The sequence below is a fragment of the Salvelinus namaycush genome, chromosome 15 (genome assembly GCF_016432855.1).
Source record: "Salvelinus namaycush isolate Seneca chromosome 15, SaNama_1.0, whole genome shotgun sequence".
In the NCBI taxonomy this organism is placed as follows: Eukaryota; Metazoa; Chordata; class Actinopteri; order Salmoniformes; family Salmonidae; genus Salvelinus; species Salvelinus namaycush.
In genome coordinates, this window is record NC_052321.1 from 845776 (window position 1) to 860540 (window position 14765).

The following is a 14765-nucleotide window of genomic DNA, read 5'->3' on the forward strand; positions in this document are numbered from 1 at the left end:
AATCTCACCAGTCTCACCACTGACAGCTTCATTAAATGGTACCCGCAAAACACCAGTCTCAACGTCAACAGTGAAGAGGCAGCTCCAGGATGCTGGCCTTCTAGGCAGAGTTGCAAAGAAAAAGCCATATCTCAGACTGGCCAATAAAAAGAAAAGATTAAGATGGGCAAAAGAACACAGACACTGGACAGAGGAACTCTGCCTAGAAGGCCAGCATCCCCGAGTCGCCTCTTCACTGTTGATGTTGAGACTGGTGTTTTGCGGGTACTATTTAATAAAGCTGTCAGTTGAGGACTTGTGAGGCGTCTGTTTCTCAAACCAGACACTCTAATGTACTTGTCCTCTTGCTCAGTTGTGTACCGGGGCCTCCCACTCCTCTTTCTATTCTGGTTAGAGCCAGATTGTGCTCTTCTGTGAAGGGAGTAGTACACAGCATTGTACGAGATCTTCAGATTCTTGGCAATGTCTCAGTTGTATTGCTTCTTTAATCAGAACAACAGTTTTCAGCTGTGCTAACATAATTGAAAAAGGGTTTTCTAATGATCAAGTAGCCTTTTAAAATTATAAACTTGGATTAGCTAACACAACGTGCCATTGGAACACAGGAGTTATGGTTGTTGATAATGGGCCTCTGTACGCCTATGTAGATATTCCATAAAAAATCTTACGTTTCCCGCTACAATAGTCATTTACAACATTAACAATGTCTACCCTGTATTTCTGATCAATTTGATGTTATTTTAAAAATGGACAGAAAATGTGCTTTTCTTTCAAAAACAAGGACATTTCTAAGTGACCCCAAACGTTTGAACGGTAGTATATGTAGCTATAATGTCACATTTACTATATGCTTATAGATGTGTTATACTGTATATGCTTCAATATACAACATAATGTACAAAAAAATACAGTATACACAAAATACAGTAATGCATTTATTTGTAATGTGGCTTCATTGTCAGCATGTGCTAATCATGTATTCCATCCAGTCTATTAAAGCCACTGGATGTAGCCTATAATACGACGATGAAGCACGTCACAGAATGTTCGGAAGGAGGAGAAGAGGAATCTGTTCTTAGCCTTGTTTGTCGTTCACATAGTCGTTCACACACGCAGCAGGGCTATGATGCGGTTGCTGGTTTGCCTGCGTGTAGCTAGTCAGCTGCAGCAACAGCAGATGACCGGCATATGAGAGGAGCGACTCAGCCTCCGATCAGCACACTGCAGTGACGTAGGCTCCAGTGTGGGAAAAGACAGGCGAGCGTCCCCATTCACCAGGCTATTTATAGCACGCAATGCCTCAGCGGTCTGTCATAAGCAGTAGCCTAGGGGATCTGCCAGTCAGCCACACTTGTTGTCTGTGGGATCTGCCAGTCAGCCACACTTGTTGTCTGTGGGATCTGCCAGTCAGCCACACTTGTTGTCTGTGGGATCTGTCAGTCAGCCACACTTGTTGTCTGTGGGATCTGTCAGCCAGCCACACTTGTTGTCTGTGGGATCTGCCAGCCAGCCACACTTGTTGTCTGTGGGATCTGTCAGCCAGCCACACTTGTTGTCTGTGAGATCTGTCAGCCAGCCACACTTGATGTCTGTGGGATCTGTCAGCCAGCCACACTTGTTGTCTGTGGGATCTGTCAGCCAGCCACACTTGTTGTCTGTGGGATCTGCCAGTCAGCCACACTTGTTGTCTGTGGGATCTGTCAGCCAGCCACACTTGTTGTCTGTGGGATCTGCCAGCCAGCCACACTTGTTGTCTGTGGGATCTGCCAGTCAGCCACACTTGTTGTCTGTGGGATCTGCCAGTCAGCCACACTTGTTGTCTGTGGGATCTGCCAGTCAGCCAGCCACACTTGTTGTCTGTGGGATCTGCCAGTCAGCCAGCCACACTTGTTGTCTGTGGGATCTGCGAGTCAGCCAGCCACACTTGTTGTCTGTGGGATCTGCCAGTCAGCCAGCCACACTTGTTGTCTGTGGGATCATAGAGTCAGGTGGACACCAGGTTAACATCCCCCTACACAGGGCAAATGACCCTAATCACTGCCCTGTGATATTTTTCCCTGGGAAAAAGTGCCTCCTACTGGCCCTCCAACACCACTTCCAGTAGCATCTGGTCTCCTATCCAGGGACCGACCAGGACCATCCCTGCTTAGCTTCAGAGCATGCCAGCAGTGGTATGCTGCTGGCAGGTCTGTGAGAGCAGCACAATTGATCTTAGACTCTGACTGTGTGTGTGTGTGTGTGTGTGTGTGTGTGTGTGTGTGTGTGTGTGTGTGTGTGTGTGTGTGTGTGTGTGTGTGTGTGTGTGTGTGTGTGTGTGTGTGTGTGTGTGTGGACAGTGTCTGAGGAGAGAGGAGGGAGGAAGGAAGGTGCATCAGTGTGTAATTAACTAACTAACTTACTAACTTAATGTACCGAAGCAAGGGATTATATAACAAGGTTCTGTCTGCTACACCCTCTCGCTCCCCTCTCACTTTCCCTCCCTCCTGTCCTTTCCATATCAAAATAAGAGAGTGGAGCAGGAAGAGAAGAAGAGACAGGGTGGAGGAGGAAGACAGGAAGAGACAGGGTGGAGGAGGAAGACAGGAAGAGACAGTGCAGTGCTGCTTAAACTGGGAGGATATGGCAGAGGAAGGGCTAAAGTCAGAGACTCCACTTGAGCTTCCTGCACAAAAGGGTAATCCTCCCCATAATATGGGGTGTCTTTTGAACTGTCGAACACTTTGGAGTTTCAAACGGCTTCTTGAAAAGAATGTTAACATGTATTACTTCCTTGTCACTGCAGACTTCACACACCCACTCAAAACATTAGCACCTTCAGAATACTAAACCCCACTGCTCTAGAGAGACAGGATATCCTGGCGGGGAGTGACTGACTACATACCAATGCCCAATCCACTGTCAGTAGTACGCTGGTGTTGAACTTTGTTCTGTCTGAGACGTGTAACGCTTTAGTTTACATCGCAAACTCCACTCCACAAAAGCCATACGCAATAGGAAATGGTCGAGTCTGGTGTGGATAGACAAAATGTCTATCTCGACCCGTTTCAGGTCCGTGAAAGGAGTAGGCTGGTGTGGACATTGATACAGAGCCCATGTCCATGTTCCAATCAGAGCCAATGTCCATGTTCCAATCCGAGCCCATGTTCCAATCCGAGCCCATGTCTATGTTCCAATCAGAGCCCATGTCCATGTTCCAATCAGAGCCCAAGTCTATGTTCCAATCAGAGCCTCTATCTATGTTCCAATATTCATACCATACAGTACTTCGTACAGTAGAATGTATGCCCAATACATAACCTCATTCTACGCAGTATGCTAGTGTGGACAATGAAACAGAGCCAGAGTTCGGCTGTGTCCGAATACCCGTACTCGGTAACCATTTTGGGTATGCGTAAATAGAACGTTTTACAGTATGTAATTTTTTTTTTTTAAATGTAGTGATGTCATACTCTTATCTGCTTGTCATCTGGCAGAATTCGCAGCTTGCTAATGAGGAAAAGATTTGTCTTTTTAGACCCACGTGTGTTTTACTACAGCTGATAATCAGATAAGAGGACACGTTATACCAAAATGAAGGAATGGAGGGAAACAACACAATTGCGCATTAGATTAAGAATTATCAGTATGGGTGAGTCTAGTATGTTGATATTTGTTGCTTACCGCATAACCTTTTTTGTAAACAGTACATTCAAAATCGTATGTAGTATGATTAGTATTTAGTTTTTTTTAGTAAGTAGTATAGGCAAGAGTGACATGGCCTTTATGTTCCAAAGTCCATACCAGCATATACTTAGAATGCATATCCATTGCCTAATGCACTACGTCACTTTAAGTAGTATGCTGAAACAGAGCAGCATGCTACATTCAAATCAAAATCAAATCAAATTTTACCTGTCACATGCGCCGAATATAACAGATGTAGACCATACAGTGAAATGCTTACTTACAAGCCCTAAACAACAATGCAGTTTAAGAAAATACCCCCACAAAAAAAATAAGAGATAGAATAACAAGTAATTAAAGAGCGGCAGTAAATAGCAATAGCGGGGCTATACACAGGGGGTACCGGTACAGAGTCAATGTGTGGGGGCATCGGTGTCAAGGTAATTGAGGTAATATGTACATGTAGGTAGAGTTATTAAAGTGACTATGCATAGATAATAACAGAGAGTAGCAGCAGCGTAGAAGAGGGTGGGGGCAATGAAAATAGTCCGGGTTGCCATTTGATTAGCTGTTCGGGAGTCATATGGCTTGGAGGTAGAAGCTGTTTAGAAGCATCTTGGACCTAGATTTGGTGCTCCGGCACCGCTTGCCGTGTGGTAGCAGAGAGAACAGTCTGTGACTAGGGTGGATCTTTAGGACCTTCCTCTGACACCGCCTGGTATAGAGGTCCTGGATGGCAGGAAGCTTGGCCCCGGTGATGTACTGGGCCATACGCACCACTCATTGCAACACTTGGACTACAGCTTTTCCTGTAGTCCACGATCATCTCCTTTGTCTTGATCACGTTGAGGGAGAGGTTGTTGTCCTGGCACCACACAGGCAGGTCTCTGACCTCCTCCCTATAGGCTGTCTCATCGTTGTCGGTGATCAGGCATACCACCGTTGTCGTTAGCAAACTTAATGATGGTGTTGGAGTCGTGTCTGGCCGTGCAGTCATGAGTGAACAGGGAGTACAGGAGTGGACTGAGCACGCACCCCTGAGGGGCCCCCGTGTTGAGGATCAGCGTGGCAGATGTGTTGTTACCTACCCTTACCACCTGGGGGAGGCCCGGGGATCTGTTGCTGTGGTATGCAAATTGGAGTGGGTCTTGGGTTTCTGAGATAATGGTGTTGATGTGAGCCATGACCAGCTTTTCAAAGCATTTCAAGACTACAGACGTGAGTGCTATGGGTCTGTAGTCATTTAGACAGGTTACCTTAGTGTTCTTGGGCACAGGGACTATGGTGGTCTGCTTGAAACATGTTGGTATTACAGACTCAATCAGGGACATGTTGAAAATGTCAGTGAAGACACCTGCCAGTTGGTCAGCACATGCCCGGAGCACCCGTCCTGGTAATCCGTCTGGCCCAGCGGCCTTGTGAATGTTGACCTGTTTAAAGGTCATACTCACATCGGCTGCGGAGAGCGTGATCACACAGTCGTCCAGAACCGCTGATGCTCTCATGCATGTTTCAGTGTTACTTGCCTCGAAGCGAGCATAGAAGTTATTTAGCTCGTCTGGTAGGCTCGTGTCACTGGGCAGGTCTCGGCTGTGCTTCCCTTAGTAGTCTGTAATAGTTTACAAGCCCTGCCACATCCGACGAGTGTCGGAGCCGGTGTAGTACGATTCAATCTTAGTCCTGTATTGACGCTTTGCCTGTTTGATGGTTCGTCGGAGGGCATGGCATGGGCGGCAGGTAGCCTAGTGGTTAGAGTGTTGGACCAGTAACCGAAAGGTTGCAAGATCGAACCCCTGAACTGACAAGGTAAAAATCTGTCGTTCTGCCCCTGAACAAGGCAGTTAACCCACTGTTCCCCTGAACAAGGCAGTTAACCCACTGTTCCCCTGAACAAGGCAGTTAACCCACTGTTCCCCTGAACAAGGCAGTTAACCCACTGTTCCCCTGAACAAGGCAGTTAACCCACTGTTCCCCTGAACAAGGCAGTTAACCCACTGTTCCCCTGAACAAGGCAGTTAACCCACTGTTCCTAGGCCGTCATTGAAAATAAGAATTTGTTCTTAACTGACTTGCATACTTAAATAAAGGTCAAATAAAAAAATAGCGGGATTTCGTATAAGCTTCCAGGTTAGAGTCCCGCTCCTTGAAAGGGGCAGCTCTACCCTTTAGCTCAGTGCGAATGTTGCCTGTAATCCATGGCTTCTGGTTGGGGTATGTACGTATCGTCACTGTGGAGACGACGTCCTCGATGCACTTATTGATAAAGTGCTGATGTGGTGTACTCCTCAATGCCATCAGAAGAATCCAGGAACATATTCCAGTCTGTGATAGCAAAACAGTCCTGTAGTTTAGCATCCGTTTCATCTGACCACTTTTTTATAGGCCGAGTCACTGGTGCTTCCTGCTTTAATTTTTGCTTGTAAGCTGGAATCAGGAGGATAGAATTATGGTCAGATTTGACAAATTGTGGACGAGGGAGAGATGGTACGCGTCTCTGTGTGTGGAGTAAAGGTGTTCTAGAATTATTTTCCCTCTGGTTGCACATTTAACATGCTGATAGAAATGGGGTAAAACTGATTTAAATTTCCCTGCATTATAGTCCGCGGCCACTAGGACCGCCGCCTCGATGAATGTTTTCCTGTTTGCTTATGGAGGTATCCAGCTCATTGAGTGCGGTCTTAGTGCCAGCATCGGTCTGTGGTGGTATGTAGACAGCTACAAAAAATACAGATGAAAGCTCTTTAGGTAGATAGTGTGGTCTACAGCTTATCATGAGATACTCTACCTCTGGCGAGCAAAACCTTGAGACTTCCTTAGATATTGTGCACCAGTTGTTGTTTACATATATGCATAGGCCCCCGCCCCGTGTCTTACCAGAGGCTGCTGTTCTGTCCTGCCGATAGAGTGTATAACCCGCCAGCTGTATGTTCTTAATGTTGTCGTTCAGCCACGACTCAGTGAAACATAAGATATTACAGTTTTTAATGTTCCGTTTGTAGGATATACGTGCTTTCAGTTCATCCACATGTATTTTCCAGCTATGAAATGTTAGCTACCAGATCTTTTCCCGCGAAATCTCAGTTTCCTTCTCCAGCGAATGACGGGGGATCTGTTCCTGCTCGGGTGTCTGTAGTATATCCCTCCCATCCGACTCATTGAAGAAAAACTCTTTGTCTAATCTGAGGTGAGTAATCGCAGTACCTGATGTCCAGAAGTTTTTTTCGGTCACAAGAGACGGTAGCAGCAACATTATGTACAAAACAAGTTAAAAACAACCCGGGGGGGAAAAAAATAGCATGGTTGGTTAAGAGCCGATAAGAGGGCAGCCATCCCCTCCGGCGTCAGACTGGGCAAGAAGTACGCTTCCCAGTAGTATGCTAGTGAGGACATTGAAACAGCGCAGCATGCTACATTCCCAGTAGTATGCTAGTGAATCCTGGAGGAAATATACAACTATCCATCACATTATTCCCAATAGTATTTGGCCTTTTAAAAAGTATCCTCCAGAGCCCATTTAGACTGGCACACCAATTAACGGGATAAAACATGAAGGGCCATTAGCGCTCATTAGTCTGACGATGTGTCAGCGGCTGGAACAGATACCACCGACGGATCAATAGAGCCACCACTACCAGTCATGGCATGTGTCACTTTGATTATGTCCTGATCTGAACACAGCTGAACACAGAGTCCTGGGCTGCAATCGTGTAGTTTTGTCTGAATGAAAGTAAATTGCTCACTGGCCACGACTTCATGGTGTTATACTGTACTTATGATCATGTCCTGAGCTAAACACAGTCATGGGTTGAAATCGTCTAGTTTTGTCTGAATGACAGTAAATTGTTGGGGCGGATTTAGCACCAAAACCCACATGGTCGAACACTGCACTTTGGAGAAGGTCAAAACATTTGGGGCTCCATTTTACACATGCATGGAGCCAGGCTCATCCAAAGACCCCTCCTAAAACTATATTATCTGTTGTCACTCTGGAACATCCTAGAAAAACCTCCCTATGTTGAAGTTCCATTCAAACAAATAGACAAAAGCATAATCATATATTTAAATCTATTGCAACAGTACAAAAATGCAACCTAGTACAAAATGTATTGGAGCAAATGTCGATGGAACCTACTCTTCTGGAAAAGGAAGATATATTGCTCATCACTGAGGGTAAAAAAAAGCATTCTCAATCTCGCGTCTTTAGCAAAAAAAAATTGAAAATGTGGAATGAACATATAATTTGACCTAGCTACAACAGCAGAGTCTACAACAGCAGAGTCTACAACAGCAGAGTCTACAACAGCAGAGTCTACAACAGCAGAGTCTACAACAGCAGAGAATAACAATATTCTTGGCATTATGGCTCTGTGCCTCTGGCTGGCACACCCCTGGCTTTAGCAGGCTAACACTTCTGTCAGTTGGGGGACAAGGCAGCCGATGCCAGGGCTGGATGGTGCCTCGTTGCTCCATCAGTGACGAGCCCCAGAAGCCAAGCTCTGGAAATCTACAGTGTGTTTGAAGTCCATCCACCCAATGAAATGGTGTTATAGTATAGTACCCGGCTTCACTGTAAGCCGCCATGACGCCATCTCTCTGTGGTCGTATAGGTTGGACAATTGGACCTCGGTCAATTCATTACTGTGGAACTGTACTGTAATATAGTGGAGATGAATGAAACCATCTGTCATCAGGGTCCTAGCACATCACATACCCAATCCTACAATAAAACATTCCACCCTCAGTGACCCCCCCCCCCATCTTCATCATCCATTGTGTCAACTCCATGTATTTCCCATTCATTCACTTAACTATGTTGAGTAATAAAACATGACTATCACACGCATTCATGAAGACTCCATGAGAAATGTAGTATGCACTATTCTTTTCCAGCTCTCTCTCTCTTGCTTTTAGTGTAAATGTTTGATTCCCTGGGTAGTTCTGTAGTAGAGAACATCTGATGATTTCTCCTGTGGCCGTTTCCCCCAATGGGGAGCTCCTCTTCACTCGGGTCTGATTGCACTCATTTGCACATGGAAAGACCTGGACAGGACAGCGTGCCGCGACCCAGCGTGCCGCGACAGAGTGCTTGATGACGCCCTGCCACTCAGCTCCGGCAAATGTATGGCAGTGGAGTGGAAGTCTAAGAGGTGGAGAATTTACAGGAGCCATACAAATAGAAATGCTAGTTACCATGGCAACTTGACTGGTACACCCTTCAAGCAAGGTTGACTTAAATTAGTGTCTGATCTAGTAATTCTAATTCTATTTTTTTACCCCTTTTTCCTCTGACATTTTGTGATATCCAATTGCTAGTTACTGTCTTGTCTCATCGCTTTCTCACTCAAGTACGGACTTGAGAGAGGCGAAGGTCGACAGCCGTGCACAACCCAACCAAGCCGCACTGCTTCTTGTCACAATGCCCACATAACCCAGAAGCCAGCCTCACCAATGTGTCAGAGGAAACACCGTACACCAGGCAACCGTGTCAGCATGCACTGCGCCCGGCCCATCACAGGAATCGCTAGTGCGCGAAGCGACAAGGATATCCCTGCCGGCCAAACCCTCCCCAAACCCTGACGACGCTGGGCCAATTGTGCGCTGCCCCATGCGTCTCTCGGTCACTGCCGGCTGCGACAGAGCCTGGACTCAAACCCAGAATCTCTAGTGGCACAGCTAGCACTGCGATGCAGTGCCTTAGACCACTGTGCCACTCGGGAGCCCAAGTAGCTCAAATTCTATGCTCAGACCACGGCAACTTGACTGGTACAGTCATGGGTACACTCAATATTGTCGCTTGTCCATCCATCACAGAAAGTTGACTTGAATGGTAATGTCCGTTCCAGTCATTCTAGTGATATGGCACAGACGTTGTACGCCAGTCAACTGGATCTGGGGATAGTGCAGTGATGATCTCACCTGAGGTCGAGGGTGGCCCGAGACCAGACAGGCTAGCTCCAGGGTCTCTCCCTCCCGGATGGTGTAGACACGCTCGGTGTAGCGCTCCTCCTCGACGTTGCATGCGTGGCCAGAGTGGATGATTCGGACTGTAGGGGGTGCTGTTGAGGAAGAAAATATCAAATAAATTCATGTCAGGTTCAATGAGAAACACAGATGTAACAAGGACCCCAAAAAGGTTGGTTGAGAGAACCCATTCAAGTAAGTAAATACAATGTATTACTAGCTAGCTAGCTCATTATGAAAAGATTCCCCAGTTCCTAGAGGGGACATCTTTGAGGACAGAACATCATAATATTCAGTGCTGTCTAATTTGAGTATAATGAAGCCTGTTTCTTTGGGATGTTTTCTGTACTCAGATATGGAAAGCTGTGAAAGCCTGTTTGCAGATGAAAAGAGAGGTTGCAAGAGACTAAGGGTATATCCTATATGCCATGGGTTATATGTGTAGGCATACCTACAGCATGTTAACAAATTACAGTTAAACATCACACACAATGTATAGACCTATTACAGTTGGAGCAGGCCAACCCTGCAGGAGGTGTGCAGGGTTCTGTTAAAAAAACACACATTTATTTAACGAGGCAAGTCAGTTAAGAACAAATTCATATTTACAATGACGGCCTACGCCAGCCAAACCCGGACGATGCTGGGCCAATTGTGCGCCGCCCTCTGGGACTCCCAATCAGGGCGATACAGCTTGGATTCAAACCAGGTACTGTAATGATGCCTCTTGCACTGAGATGCACCACTCGGGAACTAAATAACACCTGCAGACTTTTATTCCAGCCCAGCAATAACACACCTGATTCAACTTATCAAACCTAATTAGTTGATAATCAAGTGTGCTATTGCTGGGCTGGTTTAGAAGTCTGCTCATCCAGCAGATCAGGGATCAGTGGAGCAAGGTTGGCCACCGCTGGTATGGATTTGTTTTTGTTCACCAGAAGTTATGCTTTAGTAATAATAACCTACTTGTTATCACTCAGTTATCTATTGTTGTTTAGAGTAACATATCTAATCTTTACATACCAGTTAGCTTATTTGTACATTTTGAAGTGATGAAGTGTTGATTCTTTGAAGTGAAGTCTTTAAACTGTTTTTAATTGTTAAACTATTATGCAAAATGAACTAGTGTCAATGTTGATTAATCACAATCCTGCAATAAAGAGGGGAAGGGGTTCTGTCTGTAATGTGTCTGTGTTTCTGTGTTGTGTTCTCAAATCAACATTTCCTTTCTGTTGCAAGATCTCCAATCGGTTTGATTTGATTGTCACTCTCTCTCAGTATGTCAGCTGTGTGAATCCATTTTGCAGCATATCATATGTCAATGCATCGCCAATAGAGTATGATGGAATTACTGTCCTTATGGGCATCTGTCATCTGAAGCAGAGCATGGCTAAACTCACACATTGTTTACATGTTGAGCTGTATGTTCTCAATTTAAAATTATACCAGTAGACAATGTATCTGAGGCAAACTATATACCACATTTTGTACATGCCTTTTAAGTGCTGACATTTAAAAAAATGGTGCAAATCCAACCCTTGTAATTTCGGTACAGTATGAACATAAAGAGACGAGCAATACAGGTAAGATTTTATGAGATTCATTTAATTTCATTCATTTTAGCAATGTTGCTAGCAAAATGATTGAAGTTCCCATAGACAGTACATGGTCACTGGATAAACTACAGACTGGGCTAACAGCTAAACTTTTAGGCCAATAATCGTTTGTTTTTGTTTTTTTTATGTTGGCTTTAGAATCGTGAGAGGAATAGGAACTAGCTAGTTAGTTATACCTAGGTAGCTTACAAGGTTAACTGACTTTTCTTAAAACCAACCTCATTGTGGAAAGCTACACGTCCCTCATGCTAGCCTTTACAGCCAAATATCACTTCAGAAAAATATGAATATGGCCAGAATTGTAGACCATTTCTGCTTAAGATCATCGTGAAATAACAGAGAAATGCTGTGAAAACCAACATGCTGACAACGCAGTAAATTGCGTGTTTTGTTGAAATGTTTTGCCCCTCACGCACTGTTTACTCCTACCGCACTAATCTGCTGAGCACCTTTAGGAGCGCCGCCCTAGCAAGGCGTTTGATTGGTTTGACGTGTTGAGAGGCGTCACTGATTTACACTGGGTTCTGACCCCTCTTTAGATGATTTCTGACATGGAACTTCCGGGTTCGTGACGAGGCTACAGTCCATAAAACTAGCATGTAGAAACAGTGAAAAAACAGAGGTATGGCTAAAGTCACAGTCCATATAACTAGGGCAATTAATTTTTCTCCTGTTCAGGAAAAACGTCTGCTTCTGCTGATTCACACAATGTTACCAGTGTGCAGTTACCTGCATCTCCCCGGCTGATGTAAAGCACAGACGATTTGAGAGGAGCAAGATTTATGCAATAAACCAAGGATATTATTCATCTTTAGAAACGGGAGATAAAAAATAACCTTATCTTATTAGACTTCAAAAAGTTGTGCACGGGAGACCGACGAGCCGGGATGTTTCCAATATTGACCCCCCCCCCCATATGAACAGCCAGAACTGAAGCCTTCAGTATCACAGAGCTGGAGCTTCAATGATATACTCATGAGTCATTCCCCCAAGTAGCTCTGAAATTAATGTAATTTTCTACTATTCTTATTGAGGTAGCCTCCTATCGTGCAGAGTGGAGTAGTTCATTGCAATGTGTTTGAAATGTGTTGTTTGAAATGAAAATAATGGATTTAATGTGTATTGAGAGGCCATAATGCAACATAAGAAAACTTTATGAGCCGGGAAAATATGTTTCTACTCATATTGTGTGTGTGTGTGTGTGTGTGTGGCGGGGGGGGGGGTTATGGTAATTAAAAAGCACAGGCCCAAAATAGCTACTGAGCTGAAGGTTAAGGCTGTTCCATCGGATTGCACAACAAAGGGAAAAACTTAAACTATTGTACTTCCTGTGTGCCAGCTGCCTGCAATGTACCCTGACCTACTTTTCTATTGTCTATTTTTAGAGAATGAGTCTCCCCCCCCTCCCCTCCCCCCCACATGACTCTGCTAATGTGGCCGTCCTGTGATGTCAGTCTTCTCTGTAGCATGCCTCACCAAAATATGGCCCCATAGGATGACAATGACGTGGGTACCCATTTTCTTGGTTCAGTGAGTAGCATATGTTCAGAGTTTAACATATGGAAACATGTCTCGTGTGGATTTGAATAGAATAAAACGACCTCGGAGAAAAGAGAGGCAAACAATTTGGACGTGTGTTCATGGAGCCTGCATTCGCCCACATAAAAAAATACTACAGTTTACTCTAGAATACTATAGTACTTACTATAAAATTCTACAGAATGCTGTAGTAAACTTTAGTATACTGTAGAATACTATACTCCACACTGAAGTATCCCTCAATCGTGTAGTGCTTACTAAATCATTTTTATATCGATTGGGCTGCTAGCTAGCTTTACTGCTAGCTGCTAGCTTTGTCAACGCTGTTTTGATTTGAGCTGTCCTTGGGGAGCTCATGCCGGGGATTTCCTCTGAGGTTCTCCCTCGATTGTGTAGTGCTTACTATAGAATTGTGTAGTATGCTATACTCCACACTGTAGTATCCCTTGATTTATTTGACTATTTAAAAACACAATACAACCACAAATGTGGATACAACGCATTTAGAGATTTGTTCGAGAATAACAAAAAATATATAATGTATTTAAAATGTATTTCCATTGTGGCCCAACAGCTACAGCTAACCCACATGAAAGAAATACTACAGTATACTATGGTCTAATTACTGTAGTATTACTAGATACTATAATTTTCACTATAGTGTTTTTGCAGACATGACCGAAGTATCCTGCATTATTCACTGTAATGTTTTTGCGAACATGACTGTAGTATATTGTAGTAACACCGGCAGACTAGGGTTAGCTAAAATGGCACAACTACCACACTACACCAGTTACTGTTTAATGAGAACACCTCAACCAGAACATAAGATACACCAGTTACTGTTTAATGAGGGGAACACCTCAACCAGAACATAAGATACACCAGTTACTGTTTAATGAGTGGAACACCTCAACCAGAACATAAGATACACCAGTTACTGTTTAATGAGGGGAACACCTCAACCAGAACATAAGATACACCAGTTACTGTTTAATGAGTGGAACACCTCAACCAGAACATAAGACTCTACACCAGTTACTGTTTAATGAGGGGAACACCTCAACCAGAACATAAGATACAACAGTTACTGTTTAATGAGGGGAACACCTCAACCAGAACATAAGACTCTACACCAGTTACTGTTTAATGAGGGGAACACCTCAACCAGAACATAAGATACAACAGTTACTGTTTAATGAGGGGAACACCTCAACCAGAACATAAGATACAACAGTTACTGTTTAATGAGGGGAACACCTCAACCAGAACATAAGACTCTACACCAGTTACTGTTTAATGAGGGGAACACCTCAACCAGAACATAAGATACACCAGTTACTGTTTAATGAGGGGAACACCTCAACCAGAACATAAGATACAACAGTTACTGTTTAATGAGGGGAACACCTCAACCAGAACATAAGATACAACAGTTACTGTTTAATGAGGGGAACACCTCAACCAGAACATAAGATACAACAGTTACTGTTTAATGAGGGGAACACCTCAACCAGAACATAAGATACACCAGTTACTGTTTAATGAGGGGAACACCTCAACCAGAACATAAGATACAACAGTTACTGTTTAATGAGGGGAACACCTCAACCAGAACATAAGATACACCAGTTACTGTTTAATGAGGGGAACACCTCAACCAGAACATAAGATACAACAGTTACTGTTTAATGAGGGGAACACCTCAACCAGAACATAAGATACAACAGTTACTGTTTAATGAGGGGAACACCTCAACCAGAACATAAGATACAACAGTTACTGTTTAATGAGGGGAACACCTCAACCAGAACATAAGATACAACAGTTACTGTTTAATGAGGGGAACACCTCAACCAGAACATAAGACTCTACACCAGTTACTGTTTAATGAGGGGAACACCTCAACCAGAACATAAGATACAACAGTTACTGTTTAATGAGGGGAACACCTCAACCAGAACATAAGATACAACAGTTACT

The 14765-nt window shown here is 44.2% G+C and overlaps 1 protein-coding gene across 1 annotated transcript in view; it reads right to left on the reverse strand.

Annotated features, from left to right (window-relative positions):
- Positions 1-14765, reverse strand: part of mdga2a (MAM domain containing glycosylphosphatidylinositol anchor 2a) — a 199796-nt gene that overhangs the window by 172761 nt on the left and 12270 nt on the right. The window contains 1 exon segment of the mRNA XM_039008768.1: positions 9580-9719. Within this exon segment, the coding sequence (XP_038864696.1) occupies positions 9580-9719 (140 nt within the window).